The sequence below is a fragment of the Morone saxatilis genome, unplaced genomic scaffold (genome assembly GCF_004916995.1).
Source record: "Morone saxatilis isolate NCDOM2014 unplaced genomic scaffold, NCSU_SB_2.0 Contig19, whole genome shotgun sequence".
Taxonomy (NCBI): domain Eukaryota; kingdom Metazoa; phylum Chordata; class Actinopteri; family Moronidae; genus Morone; species Morone saxatilis.
Window position 1 is genome coordinate 8,401,369 of NW_023339751.1, and position 23,335 is coordinate 8,424,703.

Here is a 23,335-nt window from a genome sequence, read left to right on the forward strand (position 1 = left end):
AAAGAAGAGGCGATATGTAAAACTTACAATGGCTTTAGAAACCTAAAAGCATGCTCTAAAGGTTAGTTGCAGCCTCAGTCAAGTCTTTCCATTTTTAAAAGGGCTGCTCGTTGGATTTCTTTTTATAAATTGCTGTCCATTCCAAGCTCCATTTTAAGTGTTTCAGTCACACACAGCCTGAGAAAAAATATGACTCAAAACACACTATTCAGTCCTCTACTGGACAGCTATCAAAATTGTACTAAGCATGAAAAGTAATATTGTGCCAATTGCTGATATATTCATCTAATCCCCCAACCCTGGTATGTACACCCATGTGTATATACTGTACATTCAGCATGCTTCAATTGATATTTGACAGTGTCAAATCACGGCAATGGTGGCTAGATGTGGCTTCCAGTAGCTCCCTCAAACTTAGCTACATTGTTGTTTCAATTCGTTATTTTTTCGCCTTTATTACTGAAGCATGTAATACTTATGATAGAAAACACTCATTAACGTCGGAAAAGGAAGTGCAGGGATTGGATTAAGTGCACCGGACCTTGACATGATCACTTCACTTGGCATCTCCCGATCAGCCAGGCAGAACACCTGGAATACACAGTGGCCCCTGGTGAAGAGGGAAAAGAGCCGGGATAAGAACTAAGACAACCCAGCTTGGGCCTAAGGCTTCTCAGCCTGCCTCTGGCAAATGTCAGTTGCAGGAAAATAAAATGTATGAAATATGACTCAGGCTAACTCAGCAATTGGAAATCAGAGATTGCTTTGCCCTTATCTTTACTGAAACCTGGCTGCACCACAACATTCAAGGGGTGAAGCATGTTCCGCGCTGACACAAAACAAGACTCCGGTAAGAGGAGAGGAGGTGGACTCTGTGTTAACATCAGTGTTGTTTGCTGCTCAAACAGATTTGAAGTGGATGGACAATGTTTACCAGATGTGGAATTTTAGAACTGTTTTACCTAAATTTCACAAGCATGTCCACATACCCACCAGGGGAACAAATACACTGAACCATGTCGACTTAAATATTTCTAGCTGCTACAAAGCCCTCCCACGTCCCCATTTTGTGCTAGATCATCTTTTGCTGCTTCTCCTGTAGAGTTCTATGGTGCCATCTGATAAAAAGGGTCAAACCATCAATAAGAACTAGTAAAGTGTGTGTATGTGTGGACAGCTAAAGGTAAAGCAGCTCTACAGGACTGTTTTGAGTGCACAGACGCAGACTGGCACATGTTCAAAGGCTGGATGTGTAGAAAGGTGAGGGCTTTATCTGCTTTTTGGTCAAGGAAGCATACAGTACCTCCAGAGCACCACAGACACCAGCAGAGACTGGAGAGAGACCTCAACACTAACAACACCAAAGATATATGGCAGGTTATCGCGAACATCACAGGCTACAAAAGCAGGAGTGCCCCCATCATGTGTGAGACCACGTTGCCAGATGAGCTAAGCACATTGTATGCTCACTTTGATCTCTTCAACAAAGAGTCAACTATAAAGTATACTCTGCCTGCAGAAGATCAACTGCTGTCAGTATCCACAACAGATTTTAGAAGAATCCTGGTAAGAGAAACATGAGTAAAGCTGCTGGGCCTGATAACACTCCTTCGACTGTTGTAGACTGTTGTATTGTTGGTCCACATCTGAAGTCTTCTTCCTTGGCCTGACGAAGCTGCTCGATTTTGGCTCTAAACCAGGGTTTGTTGTTGTATGTGCAGTAAGTTTTAGGTCGGCACACACGTCCTCGCGAAAGCTGATATGAGATGTCACAGTGTCATGTCAGGTCTGTAGCTGTAGCCTTACACCCGGTTCATACTGTCTACCTGAGCAGAATGTGTGCATGGCGGAGCATCTTGCTTTTTATTTCGGTGCCCATGTTAACGGATTAGAGCAGTCACACCGCCCGCCTGACTCGCTCGTCTCAGCTGCGGCTGCAGCGACACTTCACTAGAGAGTTTAAGTCTCACCTATTTTTTTTTTTTCAACATTATATCAGCAACACTTACACCTCTCACTACAGTTTTAATATCTATATCTGTAGATATTTCACGGACGTGGAAAACAAATGTAAATACATTTTTTAAACCCAACACCTCCTGTATCTGTTTGAGATATACCATTAACATTAATTATGAGTATTCCATTTAGGTGAGCCAGTTCCAGGTATCTGGTATTGTCTCTATAACAGATATCTTACATGCTCAATCACTGACATGGCTTACTGGGACACTTAATGTGATGATGCCATTGTTGTTGCTGTTATTATTTAATGTTTCATTTTCCTACTTGGACAAGTTAAGTCTTCTAGCCAAAAGCTTTGCTATACGTTTTCAGTCTACGTCAAGCAAACACCTGCTGGTCTTGCCTGTTTCAGAATGAAGGACATGTTAGTAACCAGAGGAAGAAATCCAGATTCAAAAGAGGTAGACAGCGTTGGAATAAGTGGTCAGAAAGAAGATTTTGAAGAGATTTATAAAAGTCAGGCTGTCAGGGCCAATGACAATGCATAGTAGGTTTGTTGAATTTCTCTTTCTGTTCCTACAATGCTTAAGGGAAATTGACAACTTACAGGAATTTTTGTCTTAAAGAATCACTTTGCAAGTTTTACTCAGATTTGTACAACGATTAATAACACACTTGAAATGATCTGTTAATGTCTTTATTATAATACCCAATTCATCTGTAATGACTGGGGCAGGCTTTTCCCAAATTCGTCAAATATTTGCTCTGCTTATTGAGAAATTCATACATCTGATGTTTGATAAAGAGAATACACTGGCACCCTGATAGCTTACCTGGTGGAGCTGGTGCCCCATGAGTCTTTGCTGCAGCAGCCATGGGTCTGACTCCGACCTGTGGACCTTTGATGTGTGTTATCCCCTCTCTCTCGCCCCCCTTCCTTGTCACTCTTTAACTGTCACTATCAATTAAAGACAAAGACAAAAGATTTGAGATAGAAAGAGGTATCCATTTAAGGTGTCATATCGGCTCCGGTCCAGGTGCCCTTCCTGCTGCTAGTTCATTTGCTTTACCTGAAAGTGATAGACAATCATGGTTGACTGCTGTGCAGGAGTTTCTCGTTTCAGCTTGGGACCATGAGAATAGTGTACTAGGTCTGGCGACAGGATATTTTCAACAAGCAAGCAGTACACTAAGCCCCTCAACATTCTTCCCAAACAGTCACACATTTTGGCATCTGCTCCTGTCTGTTTTTATCCGGTACCTCACACTTTGTCGTAAACATGGCGACATGCAGTCAATATTTTGGAGTGAAGCTCCAATATCTGTGAGACAAGAACCAAATAATCTATAATGACTGTAAAGTGCTCATGGAACAGTGTGCCTAACTTCCAAAAGATTCAATGAGCTTGACCATGAAGAAGAGGGACATTTTTCAATACAATCTCCATTTTGAAGTCAGTGAGATCGTATAGCACGTGTCACTGCTGATTAAATAAACAGAACATAACCAAGAAGTATGGCTCATGCTCATTAATGTCACATTCATCATGTTTTTCAGCCAAGTTGGTCATCCATGTCCCAAAAACAATGTGACTTGACCTTAACATGTAAAACAAGTGAGCAGAAAGAGCTGAGTGGGGACAACTGGAGTTTCAGGACTGTTTGCTCAAATGTGCAAATATACCAACATTCAGAATATGCACTGGAGGGTGCAGGGTTTTGGCTATTTTCTATTACATTTAAGTTTCTAATATAAAACATATTTAATTACTTACCCCAGCAGACTGATTAGATTTTTTAAATAATTCATTAAATCATCTGCCTAATCATCTCTTCGTTTGTCAGTTAGTTGATATGAATGTCAGTCGCCACAACCTATTTGCACTGACACAGTCACACTCAGGGAGGCACACAATCCAAATAAAATTTTGAAAAATCATACCATTACTAGGGATTTAACTACACTTAACTCACAACTAAATGAGATATGAGATGACAAATTATGACTGAAAAAGGTTCCTTTATCTCTCAGACAAAAATCTACGAAATATATTTTCTCTTATATTTTCTTTATCAAGTTATAGTATCCATTTTTTCTGAGGTATGGTATAAACTGTGCAAACAATGCAATTATTAAAGTGAAACTGATTTCTTTGCGCCTAGATACAGCTACTGACACGAATGACATTGACGTCGAACAAGAAAAGTCCAAAGTAGATAGTGCCCTCTACTGTTTAAAAAGAGTATCATGATTAATTTCTCATCGCACCTATATGAATCTTCATATACTCGTCTCGCAATATAGTGTTACATTCCTAACATTTCTACAGAATTTGAGTGGAGAAAGCATGATGATCATTATGACCTCTATTCGCCATCTCATTTCTAATACACACATAGACACTAGCAATGCTGTTCTGCATCAGGTTTTTGGAGCTTGCGTTGTTTAATGCTCCAACCAAACAAATTGTCCTATTAATCAAATGGGATTAGGGAAACCAGCATAGTAGTGGCAGTTCTGGCAAAGCTGCAGGATTTATGGGAATGACTATGTGTAAAGTTTTATATCTTGGAATGCATGAGCTTGGTTATTTCACATTAGTGGAATATCTAAAAGACAACTTGTACACTGAGTAGTTCTAATTAGCCACATTATTCAGGATTGAACTCTTTATCAAAAGGTATTGAGAATGTAGGGGGGGGGGACCTCCTCTCCCTCCTCCCTTTTGGCTCCACCATCACAAGTAGAAAGAGCAACAAAGAGGAGGCTTGTGTAGGAGACCCATGTCCACCTAGTCCTCTCTCTTCCCACTCAGCAGTCACATGACTCTCTTTGAATGATTTCAGCCAGTAACTCCCCCCTTAAACAACACACACACACACACAGAGTCACACATACATACACACTCCCATCCATCCTGCTCCGAGCTATTTCTGGTTATTATTGACCACAGTGGGTATTAAAATAACTTTAATGAGCATGCATGATTATGTGTGAACTAAAAATGTACACTCCAGGAGAGAGACACCTGTGGGCTTTTTCCCCCGCCTTTTATATTTCTCCCATGTAGTTGCACATTTGAGGGGAAGGGAAATGTTTCTCTTGGGATCTGGGACAGGTTTTCCTTTTATGAGTGTGTTTGATATTCGGGACATGCTCCGGCCTTAAGAGCTCCATGATTCATTGCAGGAGGCGACATTGGCCCGTAGCAGAGATCCACAGCAGAGACTAATAATAGTCTAGCCTGACTTAGTATCCCATGCGACTCTCTTAACACTACCTAACACTCAGAAACTAGTAAAAGTTGTTTTAGAAAATATAGTCTCTGACGTTTCCCCACTTGAAAAATAGAAAAAAGAGGGCAGCATCTTTTGACACGGCTGAAAGTATCTTTGCACAAAAGACCCCATTGTTTTATTATGAACCCATAAAATGGCACTCATCTAAGTTGGTTAAAGCGAGACGGCACAGGGAGAGCAAGACAACATCGGCGTGTTGCTGTTATTTTGATTTGTATTGATTGGTCTGTTTCCTGGTATTAGAGATGCCCCTCATGTCTAATTAAAGTTCAAGCATCCCGTCAGGAGATTGAATTCCACTGATAGCTGAAAATGTCTTTTGAATTTTGTGCACATATTCTCTCTCTGTCTCTCTTTGCTGTCACTGCTTGTAAATATGTCTGTCTCTCTGCATGTCTGGCTATTGTTGTTTATTATTTACACCTTTTTATGTACTTTTAATAGAATGTGTATTCATTCAAATTCATGTCATTCAACATTGATGGCACCTTGATGCCCCCTCCTCTAACCCAGATTTTCTCCCTAAGATTCTACTTATAAAAATTGCATCAAATCATGGATCGAGGATAGTGCTGTCACATGGGGGCACTGTTAAGCTGTAAATTGCATCAGAGTGATATAAGGCAGTGATATCCACACAAAATGGTTGCAGCAAGTTCACCAATAAACCTCAGCACAATTATAGATTCCACCATTTAATCTTTTTTTCCTGTACCAAAAATGACATAGCCTAGGAGGCCAGGAACTATATGATTTGTTGTGTGTGTGTTTAGTTACTCTCATTCGACTCTTGTGTTCCACATTGTGATGGGTTTGTCGTCAGGCATGCATGGGTATGTGTGGGTGGATACACGTGCCATATGTGCCGTCCCACTATGACAATAATGTCTGATTATAATGGTGGGTTTGCACTGTCTTTCAGGCATACGGTATGTCTGTACTGCCTTTGAATCTGATAAAAGGCACCCGGAGTGTGGTGTATGAACGCCTGGAGAACACAGAGGACATTGATGATGTCGAGCATCAGATAGAAAAGCTGAAATCCAAGGTTGGTCTCACCACATGAAACAAACCACTGGCACTATATGTGACATAAATGCACACAATTATCCTCAAGTCTTGGAATACCTTAATGGAACAAAGCCTAGAAGTGAAAATACATAATCATTACATTAACAGTTATATGACTGAAAATATTAGAATGCTTGTTGTTTATTTTTTACATTTCCAACTAATCTAGTGTATAATCATGCATTCTTTGAAAGCTACACATACAGAGCCTCCAGCCGATCAGTCCCTCTTCCTTATCTTTCTGCTGTGCTACTCTGTCTTAGCATGCAATTATGGATGGTTAGCATTGTCCTTATCATCCGACCCCTCGAATGGAGGCAGCACACAAACAGGGAAAGTAAAGAGTCACACATCTGTTAGTTGCCAGTGTCATTATGAAGTTGAACATGAAAGAGCAGTGTATTCGTCATTCCTCCGCTACCACCATAGATATATTTACTAAATACCACTTATGGTTATGTTAAAGATTACATATACAATAGAAAAGTAGTGCATCATAGAGCACACACAAAAGAGTTTAATTTTGTAGTTGAATGGCAGCAGTTGAAATAATAACTTAATATCATTTTATTTTCAATTACTAAAGGTAGACAAATACCAACTTTTGTAGATATGTAATATGTAATAGGGCTAATTGTTTACTGGCAAATAAAATATACCTAAAACTTTGGAACACAATAATTTATTGCTCTACATATCCACCTGTTGACATAATAACTATATCCAAAGAAAATGTTTAGTATGATTTTTAGGCTTGGTCAATAACTTAAATTTTCCCTTTATTTTAGCTTTTTACTTTAAATACTTTGATAAAGCTTCCAGCTATGCCATGTCAGAGGTGAACCAATATGTGTATTTGTTGATTTATTTGGTTGTCTGTTGGTCTTCCCGCCAGTGTAATGATGGACGTCCCCTTTCATCAAGGGACAGACACAACCTGCAGGAGCTTGAGGGCAAACTGCAGGTTCTCCGGCGCAAGGGGAGACACCTGGAAATTGCAGAGAGGAACTGCTGCACTAAAGTGGGCAGTGCTCTCAGACCTCTCAAGGTGAGTCTTTGTTATGGAATTGGCTCGCGTTCAAAGAAGTGACGTATATGTCCAATATGGACTGTGTTGTATACAAAGGCAGGCTTTCGTTGTCTGTTTCTTGGATGTTACCTTACAAACACCATTAATTTGCATTGTTCAGGCCTTGTTGTAATTGGTTTCTCCGCATCGGTAGGTTAGCGCTGCACAATACAGCTAATTAGTTGTTTTTTTTCCCTTAATAGTTGTGTAATTTAAAAATTCTTGTTTGGCCAAGTATCATGCTGATTTTCGCCAGCTTCTTCCTCCCCAACTGTTTCTTTGTGCTCAAGTTCTAATCTGGACTGCTCTAGATTTACTTTTAGTTCTACTTTACACAACCGCATATTTACATGATTCCCACGGGTAGTCTCTTCACCTAATTTACTCTGAAGTCTCTCAGGGAGTCTCACATTTTTCAAGCAGGATCTCATGGTTCCCCAGGGATAAACCAAAGGAACCACAAACTTCTCTTTGATTTTACTTTTTTGGGTTGGGCAACCAATACCTGGACCTCATATTTGTTGTTGTCCCAATATTACAATTTGACCAAGGGTGATTGTGGAACATTTTGGTACCAACCCTTCCTCTGGCCCAGTCCAAGCATCTGAAGGTGATGCATTGCTGAGCATTACTGAGCGATTTATAAAGTGCAGCACAATTCTGCCCCACTGGTCCCTAGTGGCTACTGTAATTAAATCATACACAACCAGCACCAGCACAAAATTACCATACAAAATTAAGTTCTGGTATAACTGAACACTGAAGTTTTACAGTTTCATACAGTACTTTGTGCAGCTTAAACCACCAAGATTGTATGAAAAGTGCATCCTAGGGACTTTGAGCACAACCATTTCACACATTTCCATGAAGCTGCTTATTCCCATCATTTCTAACAACTCACTGTACTCTTATCAAACCAAACCACTTGGTTACAAGAGCGCAGCAACTGTAATTATTTGCATCTTTGTAGTCAGTTTGGCATAAACAGCTTTGCATTTTTAATTTCCAGAAAAATAATTCATTTGAATTTGAGAAAACCCAGAGGTGGTAGTGATCAATATGGCTTAGAATAACACAATCATGGCTATAGTTATTCTGATAAATGTGATGGTGGTGGGTCAGGAAATAAGTTATTGTCCTATACCAACAGTTTTTTCTGTTTGTATATGAGATAGCTGGGGCAATGCACAGTCAAAATAGGTCCTACTGTTTTCAAATCACATTTTCTGTATTAAGGACAGGACGAGTTACAACATAATTCTTCTAGTTCACATTTTACTTTCCCACTGCTATTCATTTTCCAGTATTTTACTGCACTGCAGGCATGCACAAACATTTTTAACCAGTGTCTGTAACAGTTTGTCTTTAACCAAGGGAGTTTCTGCTAATGACAGTCCCCAGACTCAAATTTAAACAGTAATGAGTTGGGAGATTTATTTACTGTATACTCAGGCACTGGTGTAGAGTGATAAGCCAAATGATTGTGATTCCTCCAGAGCAGTTGTGCCACTGTTTCTCAAACACATGCTGTCTTTTGTTATATCAATCCTGGTGGTGAGCGAAAATGACTTATTGAACATGCCGAACATCTACTACAGTTAAAAAGTGCCTGGACCTCACAAAATCATTAGTGTTTTGATGTGATCATAAAACAAAGGTTTAAAAAAAGCAGAGCTGTTTAGATAAGTAATTTATATAGTAATGGCATTTTCTTTCTTAAAAAAACAATGCCATCTTTTCATTCAGTATATGTAAATAAGTCCCATCTTTTCATGAATTAAAAACTTTTTTTATAAGTACTTGGTACAGTATTTCACTTTTTAATAGCCAAAAACTGTGTTTTCATAACAGAGTTACGCATTTGCTTTCTTTGGCCTTTGTTTGGTTTAATTAGGAGATAGGCCAGCTTAATTAGTATCTTCAAAAGTGTTTTCCCTCCTTTTGGCCACCTAACTTTTTAAGTTGTTCATATCAAACAATAATGACAAAAAGCGTGGTCATTATCAGTTTCCTGATTGTAATTGATGCTTTGCTACAATCATTGAGAAATTACATAGAGATGTTTTGTAAAAGCTAATTTGGTTGAATGATTGTGTTTTAATAATTTAAATTACTTTATTTTCTTAGAATTGTTCGCATCTAACATGGCTATTTCAGAGGTCCTAGCATGCTGGGAAGACAAAATAAGTACACTAATTTACATTCAGTTTCATCTGACCATCCATGTGATTAGCATGGTAGAATTGTAACTAGTGATCAGTCTTAACTCAAATATCAACATTGTGCTATACATCATTAAAACATCATATATTTTAATTGTACTATATATTTTGCCATATGTGTTCGCCTGTTTTTTTTTTTTCCATCACTATGGCTGGTTCAAGATATTTTAGCTAAGGCCCCCTTGAAGGCGAGTGGTTGAAAGGATTTATTGCCTTTTTGGCTGCCACCCACCTTTTGCCTCCCTGGTTGCAACCTCCCTACTCTGTCTGGGCTGTGCCATTGCTTCCCCCTGTCACCTTAGGCAACAGTGCCAAACTGTGGCTGGCCAAGCCATATGGTCTCTCCTTGACAAAAGACATGACAGAAAGGTTATATTTGCTGACCCAGTAGAAGCCTTTGAAAATATACCTTTTCCTTTATTGTTGTTCAGTCACAAGGTTCAGTACGAGTGCAGATCCCTCCTTTGGTTGCGGGTGCATGTCACTGTTTTGTATTGTAATGTAATGTAATGTATTGTATTTATTTATTTTTCAGATACTGTTGGGTATTTTCTTTATCCTGGTTGCACTGCTGTTCACTGTTGCCCTGTTCATTTCAAAGTAAGTCATTACATTCCCTGTAACACAATACAGCTTACAAAACTGTGTCATATAAGGCAGGCAATGTGACAAAAATGGACAGTGTAATTGTTTCCTTTGACTATATTTATTAATATGTAATGCTGGAGATATGTCCATATATTTAAGTTTTTCTGTGTATTTCAGTTTGGATAAAGCTCTCCACTCTGCTGGCATCAGCTCCGGGTTCATAATCTTTGGCACCAACCTAACCAATCCTCTGAATGAACTTCTATTAGCCTTACAACCCGTGAGTATCCTCTCATCTCTCATGGTGAAAAGATGATTATCCTCAATTAACATATGCTTAAAGCCATATTTTCTTGTCTTTATCATCATTAACCTAAATGGAGCATCATTTAAAAGCTTTATTCTTGGCTATCAATAAATGTACTTGATACTGTTAAAAGCTTGAAGCCTATGTTCTTCAGTACACTGCAAGTATATGCTTCAATATACTGCAGGTGAACTTTAAAATAGCAAAATCTCAACTACATGTGCGGCTACATACAATAAATGAGTCAAATTACCTGAAATTCTTGTTAACATTACGTCCTTTTAAATATGGTCTGATAGGCACCACTTATATTTAAGACCAAAAGATTAAAAAAATTACAAAACTGGAAAATATACCCACATAAATCATAGCTAGCAAGTGTATTTTACATTCTGCAATAACTTCAAAATAATTGAATGTTCCAGTGGAGCAGGGCTGAGAAAATTGGCAACATGACAAACACAGTTAGCACAGCTATAATGTTGAATGGCAAGGATAAAAGATAGTTTGTACACTCTACAAATGCTGACCTCTGAAAATGAACACAGACATGAATCCACACTTTTGTGACAATCTTAAGAAATATGTGTTGTATGGCTGGCTCAACGGTTTTCTCATGAACCAGCTGTTGATCTGATTCTGAATCCACTCATTTACAAGGTCAAAATGATGCAAAGGTTGTTACTGAGGAAATTTTACAAGAATAAAACCCTCTGCATTAGAATACAGTCCAATAGCACAACTACTATCTTTGTAAACAATAATGATTATCATATACTGTGCTCAACACCATCAGGTTCTCTGTTGCGTACCCAACCAAATGTTTGTTTTTTTTTTAGATATAACTGATTTAGGTGGCATTGCTGTCTGATTGATTTTTAAAACCTTTTTAAACAAATCTAAAACCACTGTCAGTGTACAGTGGCTCAAGGGACACTTTGTCCCTTCAGACATTTCTTGTGAACCACATATGAAAATACAGGGAATAAAAGGTGTAAAAGTGCAGTGCAGTTAGACTATCTGCATTATGCACACATATAATTTCTGTTCACAGGTAATACATTTTACAAATGATAAATAATTGGCAACATGTAATTGAATGATTTAGCTAATATTGTGCGACACAGAACAGGCAATCTAAAAGATAATCCAAAGGAAGCCTTGGTGAAATTTAGAAACTCATGAATGCTGATTAATGCATTTAATTTTATTTCTTTACTTTACTGTTTTTCTGTGCTAGTGCCATTTAAATAATCAAACCATTTCAATTGTTAGCTGTTGAAAAGTCAAGAAGTCAGTTTTGTAACTGGGGTTTGAATGTGTACTTGGAGCTTAACAAATTTGAGTATTTATCATTCTTGACATCAGATTCAAAATGGAAATATGAAACCATAATCAAAATCTTCTTGAAAATGTCCAACGTTACGAGCTATACGTTAGCCTCTGTCATCTTTAAGGATTTATATTGCATCAATTAACCTGAACACCTTCATGTATATACAGTTTTAACAATGTGGTTAAATGACCAAAGCCTTGTTTTTAAGTTTTTAAAATATGAACTCTTGAGATTGACAGATTATTGAATCACTACCACTGCTTCTTTCATCCAAGTCATTGCGGCATCCTCTGTTAAACTTTGTATTCTACAGCAGAATTTAGAAAAAAATGACTGACAGCTCAGACCATTAAAGAATTGCTTCATAGAAAGTGGCATTGATTAAATGTCTAAGGCCAGTGTTTAGAAGTATGACCTTGGTATTTAAGGAATTAAGTGCACCATACCCAGAATGGGATACAGTATGATATAGGGATCAGGTTTGAGGTTAAATCAGAACTTTTCATCTCACAGGACATAATCGATAAATATTTATGTTACATGCACTGTGCATTATGTCTAGGCTTTATCTGTAAATAATCAATTAACTGATTAATAGGAGAGGTTAGGAATACAGTTGTTGGTGTTCAGCTGTCTTGATTAATGTTTGAATGCACTGACCAGCTCAGATGTGCCTTAGATTAATCGGGCTAGAACAAGTGGTATCGATAGTTGTTCATTAACAGCTCCAAGCATCTTCGAGAGGCATCGCCAACCTGAATGTTTGGCTCTGAAAGTACTAATGACTTCATATGTGTCTTGTGCATGTGAGAGAAATAGCTGACCACTGTCATTGGTATCACAGGTTTTTCCATTGGATTACATCCTGATCACAGTCATCACCATGTACTTCGTAGTCACATCCATGGCTGGCATCCGCAACATGGGCATCTGGTTCTTCTGGATTAGGGTAAGCAAAGCCCCTTACTTCTATGTTACCTGAAACATTTTACAAAAACACTATTAATTGCACATCAACATTTTCTTCTTATTTCTTTTCAGCTGTACAAAATAAGACCGAAGAAAACTCGCCCCCAGGCTCTTCTCTTCCTCTGTATGATTCTCCTCTTGATTGTCCTACACACCAGCTACATGATCTACAGCCTAGCCCCACAATATGTCATGTATGGCAGCCAGAAGTATCTTGTGCAGGTGAGGGAAAAAACGTATGTACATTTTTGTGCATGTCTTGGATTTTAGTCTCACTGATGAGAGTTAGCTCTGAGGATGTGGCTCTAACGATGGCAGTGTCGGTCAGTCAGTGGGTTCAAACCATTTCTGTCTGTAGGCAGCAGCATGGTCTCTACAGGCTGGTAGCGGGGCTTTCAGACTCTTGTTCTTTCTTGGATTCTGTCTATCTGTATTAGTCTATGCGGCTGTTACTGTGTGGATCTGTTGTTTGACAGTCTACCCTCTGTGTGATCTCTCTCTCTCCTCTCTCTCTCTCTCTCTCTCTCTCTCTCTCTCTCCTCCCCCCTCTCTCCTCTCTGTGTGGGTGTATGCATGTAGTTTAGATGCACCCTCGTGTCTATGCTTCGTCTCAAAAAATCTTTTAAACAACATAATTAAAATGAACTGCACTGTTGTTTTTGCTGAAACATCCTCTTTTTAAATGAGAGAAAATAACCTTTTTAAAACCAGCTCCATATGACTCACAGGGTAAACGTGGCTTATTCCTCTCTGCTTTCACCTACAGTATTTGAATACACGGTATCTCAGTGTCATTTTTATCAGCCTAGCGTATATAATGTAGCCTGTGTGTAGTAGATATTAAGAATTGTGCACAGTAAATTGCTTAAACCGATGCCTCTTTAGTTAATTTGGTGATCTTTTAAGTTCTTCTAAGTGAAAGTAAGGATGCTGTTTGGGTTTACTGTAAACTAAAATAAAAATTATGTCTATTTATTGAATTTATCCATGGCAAAATTCAGAGCCTCCAGGTGATTTTTTATTTAGTAAAATGTAAAGTAATTATATAATTTATGAGTAAAATACTGCTGCTGTTGGGTGTTATTCTAGCATTACACATTTTCAGCTATTATGGTTGTATGGTCGATCTTCTCAACCCACAATCTGTTTGTACCACATGAAGTAGTTTGTTGTGTTCCTGTGCTAAACAGGTACATGCCTCTTGTGTTTTTTGATCAGAGTCAGATGCCCTCAGCAGGTCCTACATCTGGGAATGCTACTTTGGGCACCACGAGGATCTGTGATGCCGAGGCGCCTGAGGGTAAGTCTGTCATCTCTGCTAGCACAGCAAGGTAGCACTGGTCCAATAGTGAGATGTTGGAAGAACTTACAAAACATCATCAAAGATTTATTCCTCACAAGTCAAGTCGGTACAAGAAGAAAGGAAGGACAGCGTACAACCCGGCCCTATCATGTAGAACACTGTTCAGTAATCTTTATCACCATTCATTATTCATTAGAGGGAATAATACCAAGGACAAACATTTGGAAATGCAGCACATGGCCTCTTGCTGTCTCCATGCCAACGCTTATTACAGTAAATCATCCATGAAAACACAAATGTGTGAATGTACATCATACCCGTGAGCTTTATCCATTACTTTATTCATTTGTCAAGTGCTCAAGTAAGGCTCTTCGTGGTGGTGGAGCATATAAGATGCAATTGTCATATTTGGTTCGAAAGCTAGATTGTCTGTCTGTCTGTCTGTCTAGTAGACAGATAAATCGATAGTCAGCCTGTAAACTATCATTCTTACTGTTACGTGTTCTTTCTTGTTTTCTACTTGACTGACTTTTAGGCCTAGTAGAGTCAAGACAAGCAAAGACAAATCTATCTTTAACCCATTGGAATGTGTGAGCTCAAGTTTGTTTGTGTTGGTGGAGGTGTATTAGTCTGGGGGATAATTATTTTTTTATTCAAATTAATCAAGGTGTTGGACCACAAATGCTCTCCCAGGAGACATAGAATTGCATTGCAAATAGAGTACATAATGAGTGCTGATGTGTGTAAATGTCAAGTGTGTATATATAATGAGAAAAAAAGTAAAGGTCATGTGACCACTTACAGAAACAGGTTTTTACACAACTCTTTACACTTTTTAATTATAGTCAATTAAATATTAAGCATGTTTGATACTTTCTAAATATTTTACATTTTCTGTTATATTGATACTTTGACTGTGCCTTAAAACTTTACACTATTGTCTCTTTAATCATATGTAGGAATACAAGGAGCCTATATTAGGGTCATTTACAAAAAAAACATTTTCTCTCTTAGGACTTGTATGTTTTGTTTTCATTTGATCTCTCTAGATGGATCTCAAATAAATTGGAGATTAAAAATAGGTTTTGTTCAAATTCTATAGTCTTTAATCATAATAAATTCCATAAATAGCATCAAATTCCCAGACTGCTGTACTAACATGTAGTGTTTTTTGTGGGACCACTGGAAGCAACTGTAGGTGTAGAAAATTAGAAAATGGACTTATATATAATACTTGCTAGCTACAGACATGTTTTATACATGTCTGGAGCTATTTTGTCAATTATATTATGTATTGCATCTTTGGATTCCATGTTCGATAATATTATCTGAAGAGTTTCCTATAGTGTGTCTATTCTTGTGAAGACGTACCCTGTAGTGCCTCCCGTTGCCATTAACAGATGCATGTGAGTCGGGACCTGTTGTGGCGTGTGTGAAAGTTCGGAATGACAATGAGGTGTATGCCTGAACACTGCAAAAAAATGTTAGACGTAGCCATTATTGACTTGGTTTTCATGAATAATTTTCACTTTATCCAACAGCACTGAAAAATGCACTAAGACAGGGCAAGACAGGCAGAAAATAGAACGATAAAGCAGAGGAAGAACAGTAACTGCAGAGATCAGAGGCAAGATATTTTTTGTTTACAATGTGTAAACACATACATTTAGGTTCTCTCCTACCTGTGTGTAGGCTACACTGTTTTTTTTACACTTCGTAGCAAATGAATTACCTAGCTGTCTTGGAAAACAAGTTGATGTTGACTCACTGTGGACATGAAAGATGCTGCTTCTGCATGTTGCTGTATTTTTTATATTGCAGTTATAATATAGGAAGAGGTGGCATGCTGTTGGTAAATTGCAGAGTCAACATATAACATATGCCTCAATTCAGAACACTGCACTGCATATTCAAAGCCACATTATATGACACACCATTTGTTATGAGACACAAGGTATATCCCTCTAAAAATGTAGTCCTATACTGTTTGTCTCATTGAAGTAGTATTTTCTTATAGAAGTATCTCCTAGAAGCTACATAGAGTACAGAGTACAAAGAGATTGTATATAATTTATGCACAGTGTTGAAAGTTTCTGTTTCAGTCACTATCTCTAGTTTAGTATATGTTTAAACATTATGCTGTAAAGAAATCACACAGAAATGGCACAAATAGGTTGCAACATTTCCATTAGTTCATCCTCAAATTAAACCAGTGCATTTGGTTTTGTCTGCTCTTCTATCCACAACATGTAAAGAAGAGCCAGTGCAGTGACTGGGGTAAACTGAAATATAACTGAAGACATGATAAAATATGGTATCTTTTACTGCTTTTATTGCTTTTACTAACTTTTTATTTGTTAATATTACTATCCTACTCAGCATATAAAAACAACTGCACTTCACTAAACACTTGCTGATGTCTTGCTCATCTAAAAAGGGACAGCTTTAGAGCTATTAGCTTAACTACAAACTGAATAAAAAAGAACCAGAATTGTTTAGCATATGTGGTTGGGCTTTCAGCAGTGGGTTTAGTTCATGGATGGTAACTATATCAGGGTTATACAACAGGGCGGTGTTAATGGACTAATGTCTTTGACATTTGAAAGAAGGGTACACCTCTTTGGGCCCTTTTCTCATGAATTAGCTGCACTTAGTACAAAAGACAGTCAGTGGTTGCTATATCCCTGGCTAGAGTCCCAATGCTGAGCTGGAGCTTATTTAGAAGCCAGTGTGATTAGGTAGAATCAACAGTTGTTTTGCTTATGATGAAACTGATTTGTTTTCTGCATAATCTGGAATATACAATACATCAAAATACCCTAAAATGAATATTTTAATATTCTAAAATTGTACTTCCACCCTAAATATGCAGCCAAAGATGGATTGCATCCCATTTTTTAGCTGTTAAAACCTTTGTCACCATGTTGTCCATATACTGTATAACAGGAACCAATTTTATACCAAAAGACAACAATCCACCTTTGCAATTACAACAGTTTAAACTCAAATTTTAAAGTAAATAAACGACCATAAACACGATGATTAATCGGTTGCCTTTAAAAGCATTAACCTACGTGTCCTCCAGCTATGTTTACATGTGACAATAATGCCAATACTGCCAACATACTGTAATTACAACAACTGACAATCCCCCATAACACTCTTGTTTACATGATTGTTCAGACAAAATATGAGGAAATTAATTGGCTTTTCTTTGTTTGGTTGTTTGTTGTTCACAAACAAATAATTTGTTTCCTGTCCCATAACTATCACAATTAATGTAAACAGATTTAGCCATGACTCTGCACCGCTTCGTCATCTTGTTTCATTGCAGCCTGGAAGCTGTTTTGTGTCTGACCAGAAGAGGAGTTATAGATAGCTGGATTAAGTAAGTGAAATAAAGTCAAATGTCTTCCTGGCATCACAGGTACCTCAGTTAGTAAGAACAGAATGAAAATCAGTTTTTGCCCAAGTAGTGTTAATTACTGAGGGCACGTGTCAAAGGGATAATTTACGCAGACGATTTGGCGCTCTTCAGTACTGCTATATTAAAGGAGTCGTGGAGTCACTAGGACAATGGCCAGCAGTATTTCTACTCTCTCTTTTGATCAGCTTTGGGAAACTGGTCCTATTTTGGCCATCTTGGAAATGACTCCTGCTTTCATAACAGCCGTTGTACCACCTACCATGAGGAGGAGGAAGTGTCAAGCCGAGACAACACATGCGACTCAGAGGGAATACAATCAAAAGCTTATCAACTTATATACTGTAAAAAGTAACAGGTGAATTTGTGTGGTGAAAGAGTGCAACTCTTTCTTTCCCGGTTAATATAAAGCGGCTTTCTTTCTAAAGGAGAGAGTACCTCATCAACTGTTGTTATGAGTTGTTTTTATTTTTTTTACAATGTTTGGCAGTAAAAAGGTAGGGGAGAGGGGTGGGTGTAGAGGACTAAATAGATACGTGCCAGTCAGTCAACCATCCAGCTTATCTAAATGTACTTCTCTAATCTGTGCTGTTTGACCATTTGTACTGCAGTTCCTGTGGTGTGAAGAATGTCAATGTAGACCCAATATTTAGGACAGAAACCGAGGATGTTCTGCTGATTGTAAATGGGAAAACATTGTTATTATGGCATTTGCATTGGTGGTTTTGGTGTATTTTATTATTAATAAATAAAATACAAACACATAGGAGAATATGTAACATATGTACACATGCTGTACCCTTCTATACCAATGCTCACATTCTCTAAGCCTGAACCTTACCCTTATTTTATTGACATCTGTTACATAAAGTTGGCAAGGTGTGTATATTTTAATATTCAAATAACGGTTGCATATTGGTAAGCTCGTAATTGTTTAAATTCCAGAGCCACAGCATTAAATGCATGCACAGCATGTATGTTTTGTAAACATAGAAATTGTATTCTTCATGATATGTCTCCTGGGAGAAAAAAAACCCATTAGCGTAGCATGACCAAGAGATTCACAAACATGGATCTCACTTACATTTGCATATTCCCTAAATGTCAGGCTCCTCGCTGTGTATGTGAAAAACAAGAATGGGAATACACTGTGGTAGAAAAAGGCATCAAATTTGAAACAGGCTCTGGAAGGACATCGCGTTTAAATAACCCTTAGTGTGACACTATCAAAAGGACGAAGGACAAGAGGGCAGAGGCCAAGCTGGTGACTGATTGGCTAGTTGGTCACAGTGGTGTAATGACACTAACATCTTGGTGAGCAGGTACTCAGTGTCAAGCTCTCAATTATCTACTCTAAGGTCATTACCACACCATTACTCATTTACTCAGCATAATGGTAATTAATCCTCTGGAATTAGTTGCCATGGCCCCAAACTACCTGAACCCTGAAGTCTTCTTCAGTATGTGATTTAAAACACTGGGTATTTTAAGGAGAAGAAGAATCTGAGTATCTGCTCTGTTTGTGCATCACTGGAACTTCTGTTCTCTGGAGCTCTGTGCAGCAGCGATGCTGCTTTCATCTTTATTTTAGCAGCTGTTTATTTTAGCCGGGGAAAAGTTTCATCGTAGTCCATTTCATTTTATATCCATTATCTGTCAGGCCATTGACACACATTTTGAACCCTTTGCAGCACTAAATCTCTCCAAGTTTGGTTTTGGTGCATTCAATCACTTTATTTTAATGTTCTGTTAAATAAATAATTGTATTTATGAGTTTATCAAAAAATGTTATGGCTTTATGAAACCTGAGGAATTCTCTGCATTAGATGAGACTGCTCTTTCAAATTATTCTTACCACCATGATGCTTATGCTGCTGCTTATAGTGGGCGAGTTGCTTTGATCAAAAACTCCGACTTGCATCTAAGTTCATCTACATCTACCATCGGCCCTTGTCAGTAAATATGTTTGTACTTTCCACCCTCGTGGATGATGATTTTATGGGTTTTTTTCTTTTCTTTGACTGACTTACTGAATTGTCTAATTGTTGAAGATCTGAAATGTTAATAATCCATCAGACCCATTTAAATACGCCTTCATCTCACTTATTGATGCATTTGATTTTATGTCATAATGACGGCTTCCATCACAGATTTCTCTGTCGTCATGTGCATTTTTAATGATCACTCCCTCACCCAAGAAATTAACTGTCTCCTCTGTTGTTTATTGCTGTCATGTTAACGCCTCCATCATCACATCAGCAACTTCCATTATTGGTTACATTAGTTCTCCTGACAGTCTAACCAATGATTGTAATGATATTCTGTCCACAGCACTTTCTTCCGAAAACCAAATGATTTTCTTCAGTTAAATCTTTGTCACATTCTCTAATAAACCCTGTGCATAGTGCATACAGTGAAGGCATATTAAACAAATCAACAAAGTATACCAACAACAAAATAATTTATTACGGAAAAGCTCCAAAACTTATAAAGACAGTGTTTTTTGCAGCAAAGAAAGTTCATTTCACACTTAATATCAATAAATCCAACCCCAATAAATGCCCTCTGGGTCATTGCTCCATTTTTTTTTCTATTCTGCTTTTTTTTCACCATTTAGGTCGACACTGTCAGAGATAGAATTATAAATATTATGGTAAAAGATCCCTGAAGCCTCTTTCGTTCTGTATAAAATGTATTGCTGGCAGTTTGAGCTGAATTTTTAGCCATGAGCTGAAAAGTCCATTTTTTTTTGTTTTTTTTTTACCTTGGAAGACATAACGCATTTCTAGTTTGAATCCCAGTGATAAAACGTCTAATACAAAGGAGTGTTTTTACACTATGGACTGCTGTCTGTTTCCTAGCAACTTGCCGGTTTCCACAGCATTGTTTTCAGGGGGGAGATGGTCATAATTTTATGTGTTGCCTCTGAGATGTCAGGTGGCCAAGCTATTTTCAGCAGGAGACTCCCTCAACCCCAACACAAATTAATAGTAATTTTCTTTGCATCAAGGGGATCATCATCAATTTGCGTTACAATGCAATATGTCAATCAAAAGTTATTCTCTTGAAAGAGAAATGTCCATCTTGTATTCCACAGACACTCCTTACCTTTTAAAGAAAATTACAGTTTCAAAGAATATCTGTTTGCTTGGTGTTGTTCTGGTGTTGACTTCCACTATTACTTGATAGAATTAAAAATACTTTCTGATCAAAATTGGGCTTTAAAGTAGTCTATTTAAAATGATACTGATGCTTAAAGCTGCTCTAATCCATATTTTTTACCTTTGTTTTCTGCCGCAGCATGCAGGCTTTTTGTTGAAAATAGTGAAGCATTTAGCAGCTAAAGAGCCATCGATTCCCCTGAGGAGTTGGTGGAGACCAAAAAACAGCTAAAAGGAGAACGAATATTGGATGTAAATCCATCAGGACGCCCGAAACCACACTCCAAATAATGGGATGGTTGTTAACAAGTTGCTCAATTGTCTCATTTCTTGTGTTACTACTTCTAAGGGAGAGATGTAGCTTCATAGCCAGATCTAAAAAAAATACCGTGGGGAGTCAAGTACTTTAATTATAACCAGCAGTAGTAGAGTTTCCTTTCTGTTTGTATAATGAGTGGTTAAGGTTATATCAACCAAGGTAAAGTTATTTCTACATATGTTGTCTTTTGTACCTGCATCTGGAAGTCTTGAACACTTCTCAAATGTATTTTCTCTGCAAGTGAAGGAAAAAAAGATTTTGTACAGCAGCGAACATTCATCAACAACACTAATATGAGAAGCCAGAGAATTTGAAAATAGCTCTGTTGAAGGAACATCAGCATCCTCAAAGGACATTGGAATGAAAGTGCTCTGTTGCTTTTTAGACGGAGAGAAAGTAAAAGCATACAGAACACGAGTGCTTGCTGATAGAGAGGCTTTCACAAAGAACACAATGTGTGTGTTTGTGTGTGTGTTCAGGGTTTTATGCATGTGTTTGTGTTTGAATGCAGAGATGAAAGTTATACATAATGCATCATGCTACATGGGGCAGCACTCACCGGGTATCATGAGTCAAGGTGAAACTACCTGCACTCGCACACTGCCCCATGCTCTTATCAGAGTACGGTAATGATTTCAAGGTGAAGTGGGTCAGTGGTGTACATGATAATATATTTAGGCAGACCACTGTTGTGAACCATCTGTAGGTCCCACTCGGAGCCCTGCAATTCAGGTAAGCAGCTGGAGAGCTACAGATGGCTGAGGTACTGGAGGAAAGGAGTGGGGTCATGGGGGATGAAGATTGACTTGCTTCTTCTATTATCTGTTGATCTTGAGCGAAGTACGAGCTGATTGTCGGTGCACCTTCAGAGCTCCCCTGGGTGTACTCCGTCTAATCTAAACTATACATGAAACAGCACAGACCTGGATTTTCCCCCCTTTTAATTCAACACAAATTCTCAACCACACTGAGGTATTGCTGTGGACCTCGATGCCGTGTAGCCTGGTATAAGTCTGATTGCACTGTTCATGGGGTTCAAGTCGGTGTGAAGAGCTGTGTAAGAAACAGTGTGATAGGAGCAGCTCAGCAGGGTTAGCGTTAATGCTCCAGATGGCTCTCTAACATAGCCAGACAGTGCATTTCGTCTTCACTCCAGCTTTGTGCACTTTCTCTCTTGCCTTGCTCTGTTGAAATGATACAAGTCTGATTAGGAGTATACTGAAATATTTGTATCTTATTGCTTCATTGTGCGTGGCTAAGCTAATTAATACTTGTGATCTAAAGGGAAGCTTTTTTTTCCTCTTCCCTTTCTTCCTGTGTTTTCACACAAAAACAATTGGAGGACTGAAGACAGACCCAGACACTTGCACGCGTATCATTGGCACTTTCCACTTTTGACGTCATCAGCATTTCCCATGCCTGCCAATACCCATTCATGCACATAAAGGGGGGATGACTCAGCTTAAGAATTCATATATTATTCCTGCCGTCTCTGCCCGTCAGATCAATAGCAGTATCAGTTCTGTCAAAAACCGGAGAGCTCAGACTCAAAGGTGATGTCACCAGCATAAAGCACAGAGCTGCTCCACAGTCAAAGCAAAGCAATTGGATTTTATAAGCAATAAGTGAGTTGTTTTCTTCAAAGTTTTTTTTGGTTTTGATGTGTATTCGTCATCAATGTGCTTTGGCAATACTGATCGAGCTGTCTTCGGTCATAGCAACAAAATGTCATTTGGGGAACGCTGCAGAATTTTGCTTACTTGCTTACTACCAATGTCAGTTAGCAGTCAGTGTCCAGTTCAGATTGGTTGATTGAATGGATTACTACTGTATAACATGAAACTTTTTACTATTTATGTAAAATAGGCTTGCATATACATATGGTATTTTGTTATATCAACAAAAACAAGGGGTGACCAGAAATTAGGTAAATAAATACGTAGTTGCTGCTTGGTAAATCAGGTTAGCGTAGCCTTTCATACTTTTTGCTAGTCGCCTCTTCCATCTATTTTATAGCAAACACATCACAAGTAAACATGTTATCTTGACTGGTTTATTCATGACTGTGGCTGCACTTAGTTGGGGGATATCAAAGGCACATACAAAGATGGACGAATAGATTTTAAGATCAATCAGAATGTAGAAGTTGTTACTAAATAAAAGCGGGGCTATCTTCCACATATTTTGAAGTTAGTATGAACCAAACATTCAACATATATAACAATGTTGGGGGGGGGGTTATATCTTATTAATTATTTGATTTGTACATGTGGGTATAGTGCCTTTATGTCATGAATTTCA

At 38.2% G+C, this 23,335-nt stretch overlaps 1 protein-coding gene across 2 annotated transcripts in view; it reads left to right on the top strand.

The window, feature by feature from the left end:
- Positions 1–23,335, top strand: part of lmbrd1 (LMBR1 domain containing 1) — a 55,399-nt gene that overhangs the window by 28,707 nt on the left and 3,357 nt on the right. For both annotated transcript variants that reach the window (XM_035663444.1, XM_035663446.1), the window contains 7 exons: positions 6,188–6,313; positions 7,232–7,384; positions 10,163–10,227; positions 10,393–10,495; positions 12,703–12,807; positions 12,900–13,049; positions 14,046–14,127. In XM_035663444.1, coding sequence (XP_035519337.1) covers positions 6,188–6,313; positions 7,232–7,384; positions 10,163–10,227; positions 10,393–10,495; positions 12,703–12,807; positions 12,900–13,049; positions 14,046–14,127 — 784 coding nt within the window. The remainder of the gene's footprint in view (positions 1–6,187; positions 6,314–7,231; positions 7,385–10,162; positions 10,228–10,392; positions 10,496–12,702; positions 12,808–12,899; positions 13,050–14,045; positions 14,128–23,335) is intronic.